General features: G+C 34.8%; 1 protein-coding gene across 11 annotated transcripts in view; it reads right to left on the bottom strand.

Annotated features, from left to right (window-relative positions):
- The window catches only part of LOC121326868 (adhesion G protein-coupled receptor L2-like), a 108,613-nt gene that overhangs the window by 41,848 nt on the left and 50,897 nt on the right, over positions 1 to 15,868 (bottom strand). For all 11 annotated transcript variants that reach the window (XM_041270458.1, XM_041270459.1, XM_041270468.1 and 8 more), the window contains exon 4: positions 2,142 to 2,251. In XM_041270458.1, coding sequence (XP_041126392.1) covers positions 2,142 to 2,251 — 110 coding nt within the window. The remainder of the gene's footprint in view (positions 1 to 2,141; positions 2,252 to 15,868) is intronic.

Raw genomic sequence — 15,868 nt, 5'->3', positions numbered from 1 at the left:
GAGGATGTTTATCAATGGACTAAAGCATCTCCAACTATATGTAAATGATGCCAAAATTTGATGAAAAAGGCACTGCTCTTCTATTCAAGATATTTTTTCTTTTTCCTCAACATAAGTGTAAAAATAAGTCATATTTAATCTAGCAATCAAAATAGTTTTCCATTTCCCTGCAGAGTAAGGATTATGATACTTGCTAAAGGGTCAGCATGTAATGTAGTAACCTTAATCAATTCCTTGAAAAACACAAGAGCGAAACGGGTTCCAATACTGTTATAATTGACTTGTCTCTCTCAAGCTCCTACTTCAACCATATGTATACTTGAGGTGTTGTTAATTGACAGTGCGTTTGGTGAAAGAGTAGCAACAACTGCAGTATGTTTCTGATAGATATTCAGTAATACAAAGTGCTGTTAAGCATGCTTAGTGAATGGATTGGTACACAGTGAACGTCATTCTCTCTGCCTAAGAAATCAAACACAGAAAAACAAATTAAGAAATGTAGACGACACAGAAGCAGCGAACAGAGGGTAAAGATCTGAAAGGAAAACAGACAACACTTTTGACCTGAGACAAAGTTAAGAAGACTCAAATCAGTCCCAGTTCTAGAGGTACAGTAAATAGAGTCAGGGTTCGCAGAAGAAGGGTCCTGCAGATAGTACAAGAAAAGAGTGAAAAAGATTTAAAAGAACAACATCAATAAAACACCACTCAAAAATTATTTCCTACAAATAAAAAAAAAATATTTTTTTTCAAAAAAGTCCACCCACCATATATATATATATATATATATATATATATATAAAAACAGAGTGTTAAAAGAATCATACCATATATCTATATATATATATATATATATATATATATATATCGTATATATATAATATACGATCGAAGCTTTTCCTGAGGGACTTCGCCTTTTATAATAAGTTCAGATTCTAATGAAGTTTCAGAAAGGTTTCGCACGCGTTGCAGAGAAAAATAATGTATTAGTGGTCAACGGATACATCCTAAATGTAGCTGGTGAAGGTAACTGTAGTATCTATCAGTCTATGGTATTATCAAACTACTAGTATGCATGTTTCTCTGTATATGTGCTTGCTTGAGATGAAGGGCTGGAAAAAGTTTACTGCCATCAAGCCAAAGATTAAAACAGTCTGAAGTAACATAAGCAAAGACAAATCAGTGTAGCCAAGTTGCAAATACTATATGTATACAATGTAAACTGAACAGCACTGCTAGCCTCTGAAAAAACGATTACCAAATAGGTGTGTGTACTACAGGACTTTTGGCAGCTCTTGAGAGTATTGTTTCATATGGGTAAGTTGCATATTGCATATATCAGTAGTAGACAAGTGTCTGTAGTGTACAAGACAACACTGGACTGGATGCTGCAGACTAGGAGCAGAATTAAATCTAAGAAAAAACTCTGTATATAAGATGTGCTTGTGTGAAGATGGCACAGTTCATTATCCTTTCAATTACATACCTCTGTACCCTGCCAGAGAAAAATATTAGCTAGGGAAATAGGAAGGTGCTTTTCTTTTTAGCTCTGACAGCTGTGCCACCCAACAACTCTAGCAGTAGGTAGTTTTTCAACTTGCACATGATCAAAATTTAGTTTGATTTGTCCTTTAAACTAAACGTAGGCCAAAACAATTAAGCAGCTGGTACCAGGAATCAGTAGAAGTTTCCATCCATCACCCTGAATAACAAATACAGAACTTCTGTAGAGGAATAAAAATACCAGGCTTAAAGATAGGGGAAACTAAAATTGATAATGCGAGCAAGCGCCCAACCAGCAAACTTTGTCTCCTGTCCACAATTTTAAAAAATAAATGAATAATAAGAATAACAAAACATTGACAGCAAATGGATACCCAAAAGCCAAAGTGATCCAAGTAGCAGTTTTGGAGCTTTCATTGTGAATAACAGGGCTTGTAAACAGAAGTGCTCTAACTCAATAAGGGAAGCCAGCATCCCCATTTCCTTTCAATTTATACTGGGAAAGTGTGATACTTCCTCATCTCTAACAATGGATCACAGGAACTCCAGAATATCCAAATGTTCTGCTTGCATAATTTCAGCATGGAATTTCGTGATTTTTAGGGAGTACACGTCACTGAATGAAGGTCTATACTTACTGTAGGGAACACATTCATACTGGACTTCTAGGTATTTGTAAGTCCCAGGACAAGGGTCAGGAAACACATCAGACCCAGTAATCACAACACACTGTGTTCGATTGTTGCACCTGTAATAAGAAGGACAGAAGAGCAAGATAAATAATTTAAGCCTGGACTTACATTTGAAAGTTAACATGTTCTTGGTATAAAACACTGCTGACTCCTTTTCACACTTGGATGGCAACGATCAATAAAGTGACACAGCTAATTAATATTACATTAGTCAATATCAGAAAACAAAGCAGTGCCAATCAAAACTGAGGCTTCATGCAACCTGTGTGACTGCACAGACCAGAATCAATAACATTTTAGGCCACTTTCATGCTGACATTAGGGACTTGATTTGCTAGTAATTTATGTTCAGGTACAAATCCTCAGCTTTGTTTATAGTAACAGTGAGAGAGGTTTGTATTAATTCTTATACTCCATTTAGGTCATCTCTGTTTGACAAGTTGCATTACACAAAACCTCTGCTGCAGTTGTTAAGGGAATTGCTCTTTACTTTATGCTTCAAAATGACCTTGGATATCAGTAACAAATTGTTAGGGGAAAAAAAGAAATATATATACAGCTCTGGAAAAAATTAAGAGACCATCAGTTTCTCTGGTTTTACTATTTATAGGTATGTGTTTGGGTAAAATGAACATTTTTGTTTTATTCTATAAACTACTGACAACATTTCTCCCAAATTCCAAATAAAAATATTGTCATTTAGAGCATTGGAAAAACCAATCCTCAGAGTTGGGGAATATCATCAGAGCAGAGGTAAACAAGTTTTCTTCCAGGACAACCTTGTACTTGGCTTGATTCATGCCAAAGCTGCCCGATTCCAGCCTTGCTGAAGCACCCCCAGATCATCACCGATCCTCCACCACATTTCACAGTGGGTGCGAGACACTGTGGCTTGTAGGCCTCTCCAGGTCTCCGTCTAACCATTAGACGACCAGGTGTTGGGCAAAGCTGAAAATTGGACTCATCTGGGGGTGCTTCAGCATGGCTGGAATCGGGCAGATTTGTCTTTGTGAAGAACGCATGAATCAAGCCAAGTACAAGGTTGCCCTGGAAGAAAACTTGCTTCCTTCTGCTCTGACAATGTTCCCCAACTTTGAGGATTGGTTTTTCCAGCAGGACAATGCTCCATGCCACACAGCCAGGTCAATCAAGGTGTGGATGGAGGGCCACCAGATCAAGACCCTGTCATGGCCAGCCCAATCTCCAGACCTGAACCCCATTGAAAACCTCTGGAATGTGATCAAGAGGAAGATGGATGGTCACAAGCCGTCAAACAAAGCCGAGCTGCTTGAATTTTTGTGCCAGGAGTGGCATAAAGTCACCCAACATCAATGTGAAAGACTGGTGGAGAGCATGCCAAGACGCATGAAAGCTGTGCTTGAAAATCAGGGTTATTCCACCAAATATTGATTTCTGAACTCTTCCTAAATTAAAACATTAGTATTGTGTTGTTTAAAAATAAATATGAACTTATTTTCTTTGCATTATTCGAGGTCTGACAACACTGCATCTTTTTTGTTATTTTGACCAGTTGTCATTTTCTGCAAATAAATGCTCTAAATGACAATTTTTTTATTTGGAATTTGGGAGAAATATTGTCAGTAGTTTATAGAATAAAACAAAAATGTTCATTTTACCCAAACACATACCTATAAATGGTAAAACCAGAGAAACTGATAATTTTGCAGTGGTCTCTTAATTTTGTATTATATAATATATAATATTTTCTTTTTTTTCCCTTTTTCCTGGTAAACTATCGAATTTGAAACACCAGTCGTGCTTAAGCTAAAGATTTAATGAGACCATCGCAGGGGGGGTACAGCTATCCATCAAAATGAAAATATTATCAATTTCCACACCAATAATTAATATTTAAGAAGGTTAAATACAATGTCATGCAATCCATTATACCTACAAAATCTTAACACGGTAATAAATGTGTCATTTACAGGCAACAACAGTAATTTGTGAGGGAATTATTACACATGTAAATTAATTATTTCATTGTAACAGCCATGTCTGATTTAATTACAAATTGTACATGAGCACAGGCTGACTGCACAATTAGACGGCACTGTTTTGCAGTTTTTTTTTTTTTTTTTTTTATTGTTTTGTTTTGTTTTGTTTTTCTACCGTTAGGGGGGAATATTCCCACATGAGATCCGACACACAAGAGGTGTTAAATGAATCACCTGATGTTGTTCTAAAATGCAGTGAGGGTAAAGAGATGTGTTTTGCTACAGAACTGGTGCAGTAAAAAAGAATGTGTCTTGCGATGTTTTCTAGTCTCACACAGATGATTTACAAGACTTGAGCTGGTGTGACAAAAAAAAATATTAAAACGCTGCACCACAGAAAACTCAATTAGGTTCCTGCAGCATTTCCAGCTTTCTAACATAAACCTGTTTTCGCAATATACAACTGTGACCAATTCCCATTCCTGCAAAATGTATATTCCATCCACATGCCCCCCCCCACACTTTCCGATAGTCATAATTATAATTTACAAAGTGCATCGTGTAGAGATAAGACTTTATTTGTAATCTATAGTGTGAGTTGTCCTAAATCAATAGCCTTGTTCTGCTGATTTAGCAATGACTTCTGTTTTGGCAAGATACCATTTGTTTCTCTTGTCATGCTCCAAAAACCATTGTGGATCTTCAACAGATCATTAGATTTGCAACAATAAAGGTCCAGTACATTCTTTTTTTTCTACCTTAAATTACTTCTTCACTGTCCGATCATTCCCTGTCACTGCCAGCGCCATATTATTACTAGAACTCCCCTGAAACTTGCACCAGAGCTATGTCTGCAGGCCACAGGATGCCATTTCCAATTGAGGCTTCAGTTTGAAAATATAAATTAAGAACATTTCATTATCTCCTGCCAAGGGCCATTATTCACTACTGTTCTAAGGAAGATTAAAATGCAAACTCTACCGACTTGAACAAATACCCCTACATTAAAATGAAAAGCTCAGTATATCATGGCAGGAATGGAAAACAGCAATGACCTAGAGAATATTTTTGACCAGAGCTTAAGGCAATCTCTTTTTTTACCTTGAAAATCTTCAAGTACTGGAACAAAACATATGCAGTTTCCTCAGAATCTTTAATTAACAGCTCTATAATTTTGGTAGACATGCACTTTCCAAACTGAATTTTAATTTTAGTTCTTTGCTTAGATGTGACAGTTTCCTTCACACTTTTGTAGACTGGTGAAGGAATCTACATTGACACTGAGAATGCAAAAACATTGAGTGTGTCTGGAAAGTGGACTTTGCAATCTGAATTCACAAAAAAAACCCAAAAACTCCAAGAAAAAAAAAAAAATGTGACATGAAACATGACTAGTGTTTCATTCTAAACACCGCGATTCACTCCTGGTCATGCTGCAGCCTCCGAGGGCTTTCACGGAGGGAAGAGGGACAGCAGTGAGGGAATTTACTCGATTAACAACCATCTTTTTTGACGACAGGTGTGAATAGAAATGTTAAAAATTGGCTAGGAATGACAAATGCTTTACAGCTACACAAGTGATTCCAGACAAGAAATAGCCAAGAATATTGAGATAACGTAAAAATGTTCCTGCAATCGTTTTTTTCTTGACTGTTTTTCTTGTATTATTACATGTCTTGCTGCATATTATTCAAAGGCATTTTTTAAATGCGTATGTGATGTCATTTACTGTAATCATACTCTACTGGAAGCCAGATTAAATCCTGTAAACATCACCAGGTCTATTGTATTCCACATGGTTTGAATATAGTAAATTAAAATTCAGTGCCCAATTATTTTAACCTGTGTTTCCCCAATTTAGAATGCACAATTATGTTCCCCCACTGCAGCTCCCCATAACCACTCAGGAGAACTGAGGGTCCTCTGATCCAACCACCATGCCAATTGCCTCTTTACACCCAGGAGCTCAGCAAGCCCCCCAGCCCCCGAAGGTGTCAGCTTCAGCTCATTTCACATCTGTAGGCATTGGCGCCATTAGGGTCTGCTGTGGTGTGATGAACAGAAACAGTTTATACATACTTATATGTTGATATCTCTGTACAATCAAGACTCAGCATTTAAGGTAATTAGCCAAACCTGTAGACATTTTATGTTTTACACACATAAACATTTTTCAAATGCCAGGGGTAACTTTTAACATGATCTTTGATATTTCACTGGCCTTCATCATTCAAGCAAACCTTTCGAGTAATAGACCATGCAAATGAAGCATTTATTGCTTACAGTTATATGTATTGCTTTTAAAATCTAATTTAAAATGCATTTTATGACTAGACCACAACTTGTAATTGCCTGCTTTGCATAACGGATTTGATACACACCACAGCAAATTGGTGCCAATGGGACATTTTTTATAACATGGAGAAATAAAATTAAAAAAATGAAACACTTCTTCATAACTATGAATAAAACATTATTTTTTGTTGTTAAAATCATTAAGACACTGATCAGAAATATCAAAGGAATTTAATCAATATACTTATTTTCCGAATTCTTTTGGCTGGTTATCTTTCACTGACCAGCTACATTATCAGCTTTTACATTTATTATCAAACTAGAAAGTTATTTATGGAAGTTGCTTCGATTTCAGCTCCCTGTTTGTCCTAATTATTTTTAAACATTCATCGGTCAACCAAGTTCTCTCCTCCTGTAATTATTCTTTAAAGATCATTCAATGGTGAAATATGTTTTGCGCCTGTGGCTTATGCACAGTTAATTATCCACTCAGAGGATTAGAGTTGGTGATAATGCAAAAGAATCTGCATCCAAGATGACTTTTGTAAGTATTTCCTTATGATTTTCATACAATGCAGTGAAGCTCTGTAGCTAGATACCATTTAACTCCAGCGGGTTGTGTTGTTCACTCATTTGTGTGACTCATACAATCTCCACAGACCAAATGGACAGCAACATACAAAATTAATTCTGATGCTTTAGAATGATTACATTCTTCATATATCTCACAAATATATATTATATGCATCAATAAGTTGAGGACTGTCTTCAGAATAAAATGTAATTCAATTACACATACCATACCTATGAAGAATTTGGTTTATTTGACCAGATACATGTTTTTAACACCATGTTAGTATTTGAAATTACATGCCGGTTTAAATATCCAAGTGGCTTTAGGTAAATGACAGATGCAAAAACTTTCATAATTTTAGCTGCCCTAAACTGCAGTAATCTTTTAATCGCACCAAAATATTCATAATCTAACCCTATCAATCAGCATAACCTTTCAAGAGTCTCATATGCCTGCACAATTAAAATCACAGTGTTAGCGCAAAATAATACTGCAGTAGTAAATCTAAATGTAAATCTTTTTCTATTGAAATAAGCACCAGGCTGACAGCAGGAAGTGTCTGATAAGAAGGCAACAAGGCAGTTCAGATGGCATTCATGATAACATGAACATGTGCCTCATATGAATTCTGCCCAGAATACTTTACTCAATATATATGGCTGGACAAGCCTGAGAAGTTTGTTTTTGACCATCAGTTGCGCTACGCTTGTTCTTTGTCATTTTAAAAACAACAGAATCATACTTGTACAGTATATCAGAATCAGACATTTCTTACTCTAGCTGTCAGTAGGACTCCTGATGCACTGTTATTTGTAAGGCACCTTTTTCATTGTGCATATTTATATTTATATATCTGTTAACAAAGCAATTTACACTGTAATTAACACCCTGCTTAGAATTAGTAATGGGTGACAGTGATGACATAATTCTGTGCAAGTGGAATATGCCATAAGCCGTTTTATGTCATCAACACGCAATTGCTCAGCCTTTTTTGAAAGTTATAATAAAACAAAAAATTGAAAATCTGAATTTTTAAAACAATGCAATACTGTTTCGAAAACCACCAATTAGTTTACCATGTAGGTAAGTGTAAGACTAGTGTTGTGTTCAAGATTCTAGGTTCATTTATTTTCAGCCACCTGTGAATAGGTAGCACTCATTTGAGGATAAATAATGCTCCGAACTGCATTAGCTGGAACACTTAATATAAAATAATACATATGTTTCTGCTTATAAGGTTTTAACATGGTTGGAATGCCAGGCACTAGCTCCATCACCATTGTGAGTGGCAAGCGTGTTGCTGCTTATGTCACAGTACAGTAGTGAATCAAAAATGACACCAGTCACTAGAACATGACTTTTTCCAAAGTCCTGATGATATCAGTTTAAGGAGGTTATTTGGAAGCCATGTCATCCTGAGCACATCAAGTTCAACAAACAAACAAAAGACAGACAAAAGCTGTACTAGTTTTTTGCATGGTCATACCGTTACCTTGCATTTTAATTAGTTTTGATCAATTTATTTTTTACATGCTAGTGAGTCCAATTAGGGGAAGCACCACATTTGAGTGACTTGCTGACAGCAGTAGCAATTGAACAATAATAGTCATTAAGACACAATTACAAATCCAAATAAACTTAAACACCCGTGGCTTTAAGTTTAGATAAATTTGTAGCTCTAGTGGAGGACAATTAAAGGAAACAACTTATTGAAAATTAAATGATTGCTGACAAAAGCTACTTTTTATTTTTCGGGCCTTGAAACTACCCTAGGCAAAAATCCCCCTGTTAATAATTATTGTCATATGGTGCAATCAACTGAGCGATACGGTTGAGACAGATCCTCAACTGTTTTAAATACAGAGGTCACGCAGTGCTGCTCTTTTCACAGCTTAATAGAGTCAGGGTTAATTCCAACATCATTTAATCAGTTGTCTTGGAACCTGATGTGATCTGGACAAAACAATGTTTACATCCATGGGCTAAAATATTATTCCAAAAGATTGCACAACAGAGAGAGTATAGTTACAATTATGAATTTATTGTCATTTGTTGTTCATTTATATGACGAAAATGAGAGTAGAACATCAAATGTTCTAAAGTTGTGGTACCCAAAAGCAAGTCTGCTGCTCATTGACTGGTGAACTTGTAATATTAACCAGTCAAGACTATACTGGTTATGGATTTCCCATTCATTTCTAACAGCATCATGGGATATTTATGTTTATCCTAGAAGTCCAGAAAAAGAGAACCTTCAACAAATAGCAGCACTAAATTATTAAACAGGTTCAACATGGTTGTTGTGTGCAGTGACTAAAGTAAACTTAATCTTGGTACACTTTATTCATAAACAGTTATTAAAATTAAAGTCACTGCCTTGTTTAGAGACCGAGGTAACCCTTTCAGGACCAAGCATTTTTCAGGGGGATGCTCCCCCAGGACCAAGTGCTTTTGGCTATAGTTGACTCTTTTTATAGTAGCATCTTGAAAATTGTGTTGTTTGTTTCAGAACACTCTTGGGAACATTATAAAATTACTTCAGAAACCATACAAACTTTTTGCCCCCCCCCCACCCCCCCCCCAACACAATATTTTTTCTTTCTTTTTATAAAGTATTTTTTATTATGTATTCTACTTAGTGATACATGTATACAAATGTGTTATTCTATGACTCGAGGGACCTTACAATACTTCCTGAAAGTTTTGAAAATAGTTGAAAAATATTGATGTTTGGGTAAATAACAAGACGTTGTTTCTGAGTGATAGCAATGATATAATGCATGTTTATTCTCAGGATCTTTATAAGCCATAATGGACACTGCTCTTGATTTATAAATAAATATTGATAAATAATAGTTGTTCATTCCATTATCATCAGTAATACGGCAAAAAAAATGTACCTGATTGTGACGGGGGTGCAACGGGTCGGAGCTGTGGTCGATCCTCCTGATCGCTGGTGGCGCTGCATAAAACGGGACAAAACCGGCGAAAAGACAAAGGTCGAATCGTCTGGGAATTCCAGAAAGATCGCTCGCTCCGCTCTGTATAATAGCGTGTTGTGTTTCACAGACTGGAGACGACACCAGCGTGTTACCTGGAAGAACGACCGAGACCTCGCCGCTAAAATCCTACCCAGGACCGGGAGCCCCGTAGAGACCAGCGCAGGAGCGCTAGTGAAACTTATATCTATTTGTTTTAATCTGTTATTGTATGCGGGACTTCGTTAGTTGTACATTTTTATTTTGCACCTCCTCCTTTATCATGGTTGATATAGGTGGGGGAATTTATTTATTTATTTTTTAATTTATTTATTTCATTATTTTTGAGAACTAAGTCACGTATCCTGTGTATTTTTTTGCCAGTCCCATTTACGTAACCATTTGACTCAGCCCACTATCCTCCTACACTGATACATTTAGTTCATGAAGTATGCTTATATCCACTCATTTTTAATAGTTGTAAATGCTGTAAAAAAAAAACATATAACACTATGTAACAGAATTTTTGTTCCTGGGTAGTAAGTGTTATTTCCTAATTGCTTATGCCTCAAAAGTATAGAAAATGGCTATTATTCCCCACAAACTTTGCTTCTGTGACCAGGACAGTGATATTTCAAAATATCACTATTTCCAATGGGAAAATGGGCAAATGTGTGTCTTTTCGTTCACATAAAGTCAGAACAAAACAACACATGAATCCAAGTTAACATGTATTTATACTAAAGTAATACAAAAATGACTACAAAAGATTTAGAAGTGAGTCGTTTTTCGAGATTTACGATTAAATAAAATTATGAATTTTAGCTATATCCATGCCTTGCTCACTGCTAATATAAAATGCGCCATAATAAAGATAATATCAAAACAATTAAAACCAGTTAATACTGTTTACCTCTGTAAAGACCCTTTCCTGTTTGTATATATTGATCCTGTTTTTAACTGGACCATGTGCCTTTTGGCACATGGTAGACAAAGCAGAAAAGGCATACTCTACATTACATTTCCACCAATCAACTCCAGTTATATTGAGTAACTAGATGTGTCCTCATTAGTCTAAATAAATTGGTGAAAAATACATGTCAATGATTCTGATTCTGTTCATCCATAAATTGTTCCATTTCAACCAAATCATTAATATAAAAATATCATCAAATGGAAAGGCCTGCTGAAAATGTATTAGGCATTCTGCTTTAATAAGCACACAGTGAATTGGACTGAGTGCTATGCTAAATACACTTTTTCTTCCCTAGATACAGATTTTTTTTTTGTTTTGTTTTTTTAAGTTTTTCTTTTTTTCGCTGACCTCTGGCGAAAGTGTAGTTTCAAGTCCATGCTTATGCAAACACTTGTGAGGTTCCTTCTGATAAATTTCCTGTATAGATTATCTCCCAATCTACAAGACTAATTGCTTACAGCTGAAAACTCTAATTGAGCTGCTGTGGGCCTTGGGGCTATTTTTATTAGAACTCAGGGTATATTCTAAGCTGGAAAGAACCTTGTATAGCCATCATTTTTATTACATCAAATAATATAAATGAAAGAAACTATGTATGTGTCTGCCCTTAGCACTAGCTTTAGCAAAGAACATTAACTTTTTGAGTGCATTTAGTGTTGTTGCATGAAGCCACATTTGATGAATTCCATAACAGGTTACACTATGTAACAATTTTTATTTTTATTTTGTTCCTGGGTAGTAAGTGTTATTTCATAATTGCTTATGCCTCAAAAGTATAGAAAATAGCTATTATTCCCCACGGTATAATTGTAAATCTCGAAAAGCTTCTTACTTCTAAATCTTTTGTAGTCATTTTTGTATTACTTTAGTATAAATACATGTTAATTTGGATTCATATGTTGTTTTTTTCTGACTTTATGTGAACGAAAAGACACACATTTGCCCATTTTCCCATTGGAAATAGTGATATTTTGAAATATCACTGTCCTGGTCACAAAAGCAAAGTTTGTGGGGAATAATAGCCATTTTCTATACTTTTGAGGCATAAGCAATTAGGAAATAACACTTACTACCCAGGAACAAAAATTGTGTTACATAGTGTTATTTTTTAGGTGTTTAATTACTGCAAAGCTACTTGCATGTCACAATTGTAAGTGAACTGCTTCCACAATCTTATTTGAAACAATTGTCCATGAGAAACTATGTATTTATTGTATTGGCAATCTTTATGACAACAAGTGCAAGCCAATGACTAGCTCACTGTCCAATTGCTATTTTTGTAAGCAATGTTTAATTGCCTCACATAGGAAACCATTTTATTTTCTATTAGTTCTAAAGCTGAAGTATAAATCAAAACTCTCTTCATGAACTCTGGATCAATTAGACCTCTCGGTTATTTGGCCAACTGTGCATTCCAATACCCACTGCAGTTTATTATATTTTTTGATGTTAATTGTCTCAGTCAGTTTTGAGCATTACTTTTCTTTGATGAATATTTAAATGATATTTGAATAAAAAACTTCATCTCATTTAAATGTTCTATTCACCCTTCAGCAGTAGTGGATACTGGTTTCATTCAGAGTGGTTTGGCCAAGGTTTTATATTTCTACATTAACATATTTATAGGGGTGCAGAAAGAAAACAATAACAAATAATTACATATTGGAACATTACTACAGTACATAGTTAAAAGTCCTCAGTGCCTGACTTGTGGAATGAAGCTGAACAGATATAAACCAAGTAGTGTTAAAAGCTTACTGCATGTGTTGAAAGTTAAATGTAGCCACTCATCAAACTGAAAAATATTACACTTTTTCAACATGATAATGAATTACAAATACTTAAAGGATGGGTGAAATCCTATAGCGGCATATTATTATATTTGAAAGCACTGCAAGCTCCAGGTTACCTCGGCATCAGCTGGAGAGACAAAAGCCAGCACCAAAAAGACTCCTGGAACATTGACTGGTCTTAGTATTGCTTTGCGGACAATGATATATTGAACAGAGACAATGAACAATTCAACAGATGTGCATAAAATCATTTTTATACCTTTCATTTCATAGTTTGAACTGAATCAATATTGCTCTAGATAATCTTTGTAGTGTTCAGAATAGACCTGTTCGCATGTTTGAAATTAAAGCACAGTCTCAAAAGTGTTCAGTTGGGGAACAAACCACTGTTAAAGTCAGAAATGTAAAGCATTACCTCAATTCCAGTTAAACTTCCTAGTTAAGATACAATAGTCGTTTTTCTTTTCAAGCTGGCTATCACATGAAGGTCAATTTATCCAATCTCTTCAGGTGGAGGCAAAAATGTGTGTGTTTATAATCAAATTTAACTCCATCCTGAGGCTTTAGTTTATTTGACTTTGATTAACTGACTTGATATGTAATAAAATAACTGCACAGCTTTTCAGCAAGAATGCTCAGTGTTGGAGTTTTGCAGAGCCTTACTGTACTATAGCACAATTACAGTATATAAAGCCCTTCTAATTGGGCAATGCATTATTTGGATTTGTGTTCTCAAAGATGGAATAGCTTTCCATGAAAGTCTCTCAGCCAAACTGATGGCTGTTTGTAAAATTGAAATCCATCATTGCCTTTGGGTTATTTGACAATTAAAAATGCAATTTAATGTCAATATCATATTAATTTAAATATATTTTACTAGTATCCAGAGGTACATATATTTATATATATATATATATATATATATTATATATTTACATCATAATATATATAATATATATATATATATATTAATTTGCTTTCATATAATAGAAGAGGAAGAGGGTATTACGACAAGAGTAACTGATAAAAAAACAAACAAAATTGACATATTTACAGTAAACCTACCTTACAAGGTAATTTAAGGGATAGAATAGTATACTGAATCTTCAAGACAGCAATACGAAATCAGCTACCTGACTTTACCAAATAAGAGTTAACTGAACCCATGAATACATCTGATGTTGCTGCTGTGGAGTTTTTATTTCATTATTTCTTATTTCCCCAGACAGATAAATTTGCTGACAGGCTCATATCCTCCTATTTCACTGTTTTGCCAGAAAACAGAAAAAAAACCTTGCTTAACATGGCCAAATTAGACATGATAATGACCTACAACATTAGAGAAATTCTTTTTCACAACCTATCCATACCAAGATCTTGTCTAAACTGATAATGCATTGGAATATATATATATATATATATATATATATATATATATATATATATATATATATATATATATATATTATGGGCCATGCTACATAGCACTGCATATTGACGCTCTGGTCATTCCCTGGATATAATCCAACAAGGACCAAAACCAGCCTGATCTTATGGCTCTTACACATGGCACTAATTTAGTACAATTTGACCCCTACGTGCCAGACCACTCTAATTTCAGAGCTTAAGCATGACGTAATCTCTTTTAATAATAATATGCCGTGGGGAAATCAAATCAGTCTTTCTGAGCTTTGTCATTGAATAAGGTTGGGCACTAGGAATAAAAAAATGGTATCCCTACATGCCAATTTGGATGATACACTTCAAAAATGCATACACAGGAAACGCATGAAGTGGAAGAGGACAATATCGAGGGGAGACTAATTCTAATACTTGACAGTATATACACCCCACTACATCACTTGTATTTATTTGTTTGCTTGCTAACAGTTGTGGCCACATTTATTGTATCACCCCATTATCTTTACGCTCACAGCTTTAAGATCACCATATAGTGCTCGTGGTTATATTGAATTCTATAACTTTTGTATATAAATATGATCTCTTCATGCAAAATTATTGAAAGTCAGGAGATATACAATACATTATGTTTATATGCCAAAAATGAAATGCATTTTTTTATTTGTTTGCTCTATAGTGGTGGCAACAGTTATTTCAGTACCCCAATATAGCTTTGTCGCCATTTATAGATAGTTTTTCTATACACTTTTTGTTGTGGTTAAAGTTAGTTTTTCTATAAACTTTTAATTTGTTTTATTTGCTATTCATGGTTATATTGACTTCTGTAACGTTTGTTTATAAACATGATGTTTCTCTTCATAATGCAAAATTATTGCATAATTTAATAAAAACAATGCATTACTTGAATTTATTCACATATTTCAAGGTTAAAAGGTTTTACAAGTGATTTGGCAATGTACTTTGTGATATTTTGCTTAGTCTGCACTACTCCCATAAAATAGCTGACAGTGTCTGTAAGTAGGGCGTTTTGTCATGCAGACATAGAAGACATTTGAAATCTGATTTTGTATTTTCGCAACTGTAATGGTCCAATATTTTTTCTATATGTAACTTAGAAGGGGGTAGAAATTGGCAGTTTTATTATAATATTATTTATAATTATAAAGGTTTGTTATGATTGTTCTAGGATCGCGTCTTATATAAAAAAGATCATATACATTACACAACAAAAGATATTATATCATTGGAAACAACTATGTAAGGCCTTTCTGTGGATCTATTCGGTTTGAATTTCTGATTTAGGGTTGCCAAACTACAAGCACTAAAACTCAAAGTGGTCATATTCATGCCTGTATATGGTCATTTTATTTAGGCAGGAAAGGGTTTAAGCTTAATATGCATGAAGGCCCCACTGTTCCCTTGCCATAATGAAGGGTGGTCTAACTGCGTTCAAGCCTGCCAGAGAGAAGGGAGTCCTGGAACTCCAAATCTAGCTTTTCTAAACTAATTAAAGTTAACCCCCCATCTTCCACAAGCAACAGATAACCCCAATATTTAAAATTGCTAAGAGCCGGGTTCATAAAAGTGAAAATTTGCTAAACATATTTCTTACTTTTTTTTTTTGTTGTTGTACTTTTTTTTGAGTTGGCTGCATCTTATAGAATGTATAATGATTGA

Source organism: Polyodon spathula, chromosome 14 (genome assembly GCF_017654505.1).
Source record: "Polyodon spathula isolate WHYD16114869_AA chromosome 14, ASM1765450v1, whole genome shotgun sequence".
In the NCBI taxonomy this organism is placed as follows: domain Eukaryota; kingdom Metazoa; phylum Chordata; class Actinopteri; order Acipenseriformes; family Polyodontidae; genus Polyodon; species Polyodon spathula.
This window is presented reverse-complemented; position numbering and strand designations above follow the sequence as displayed.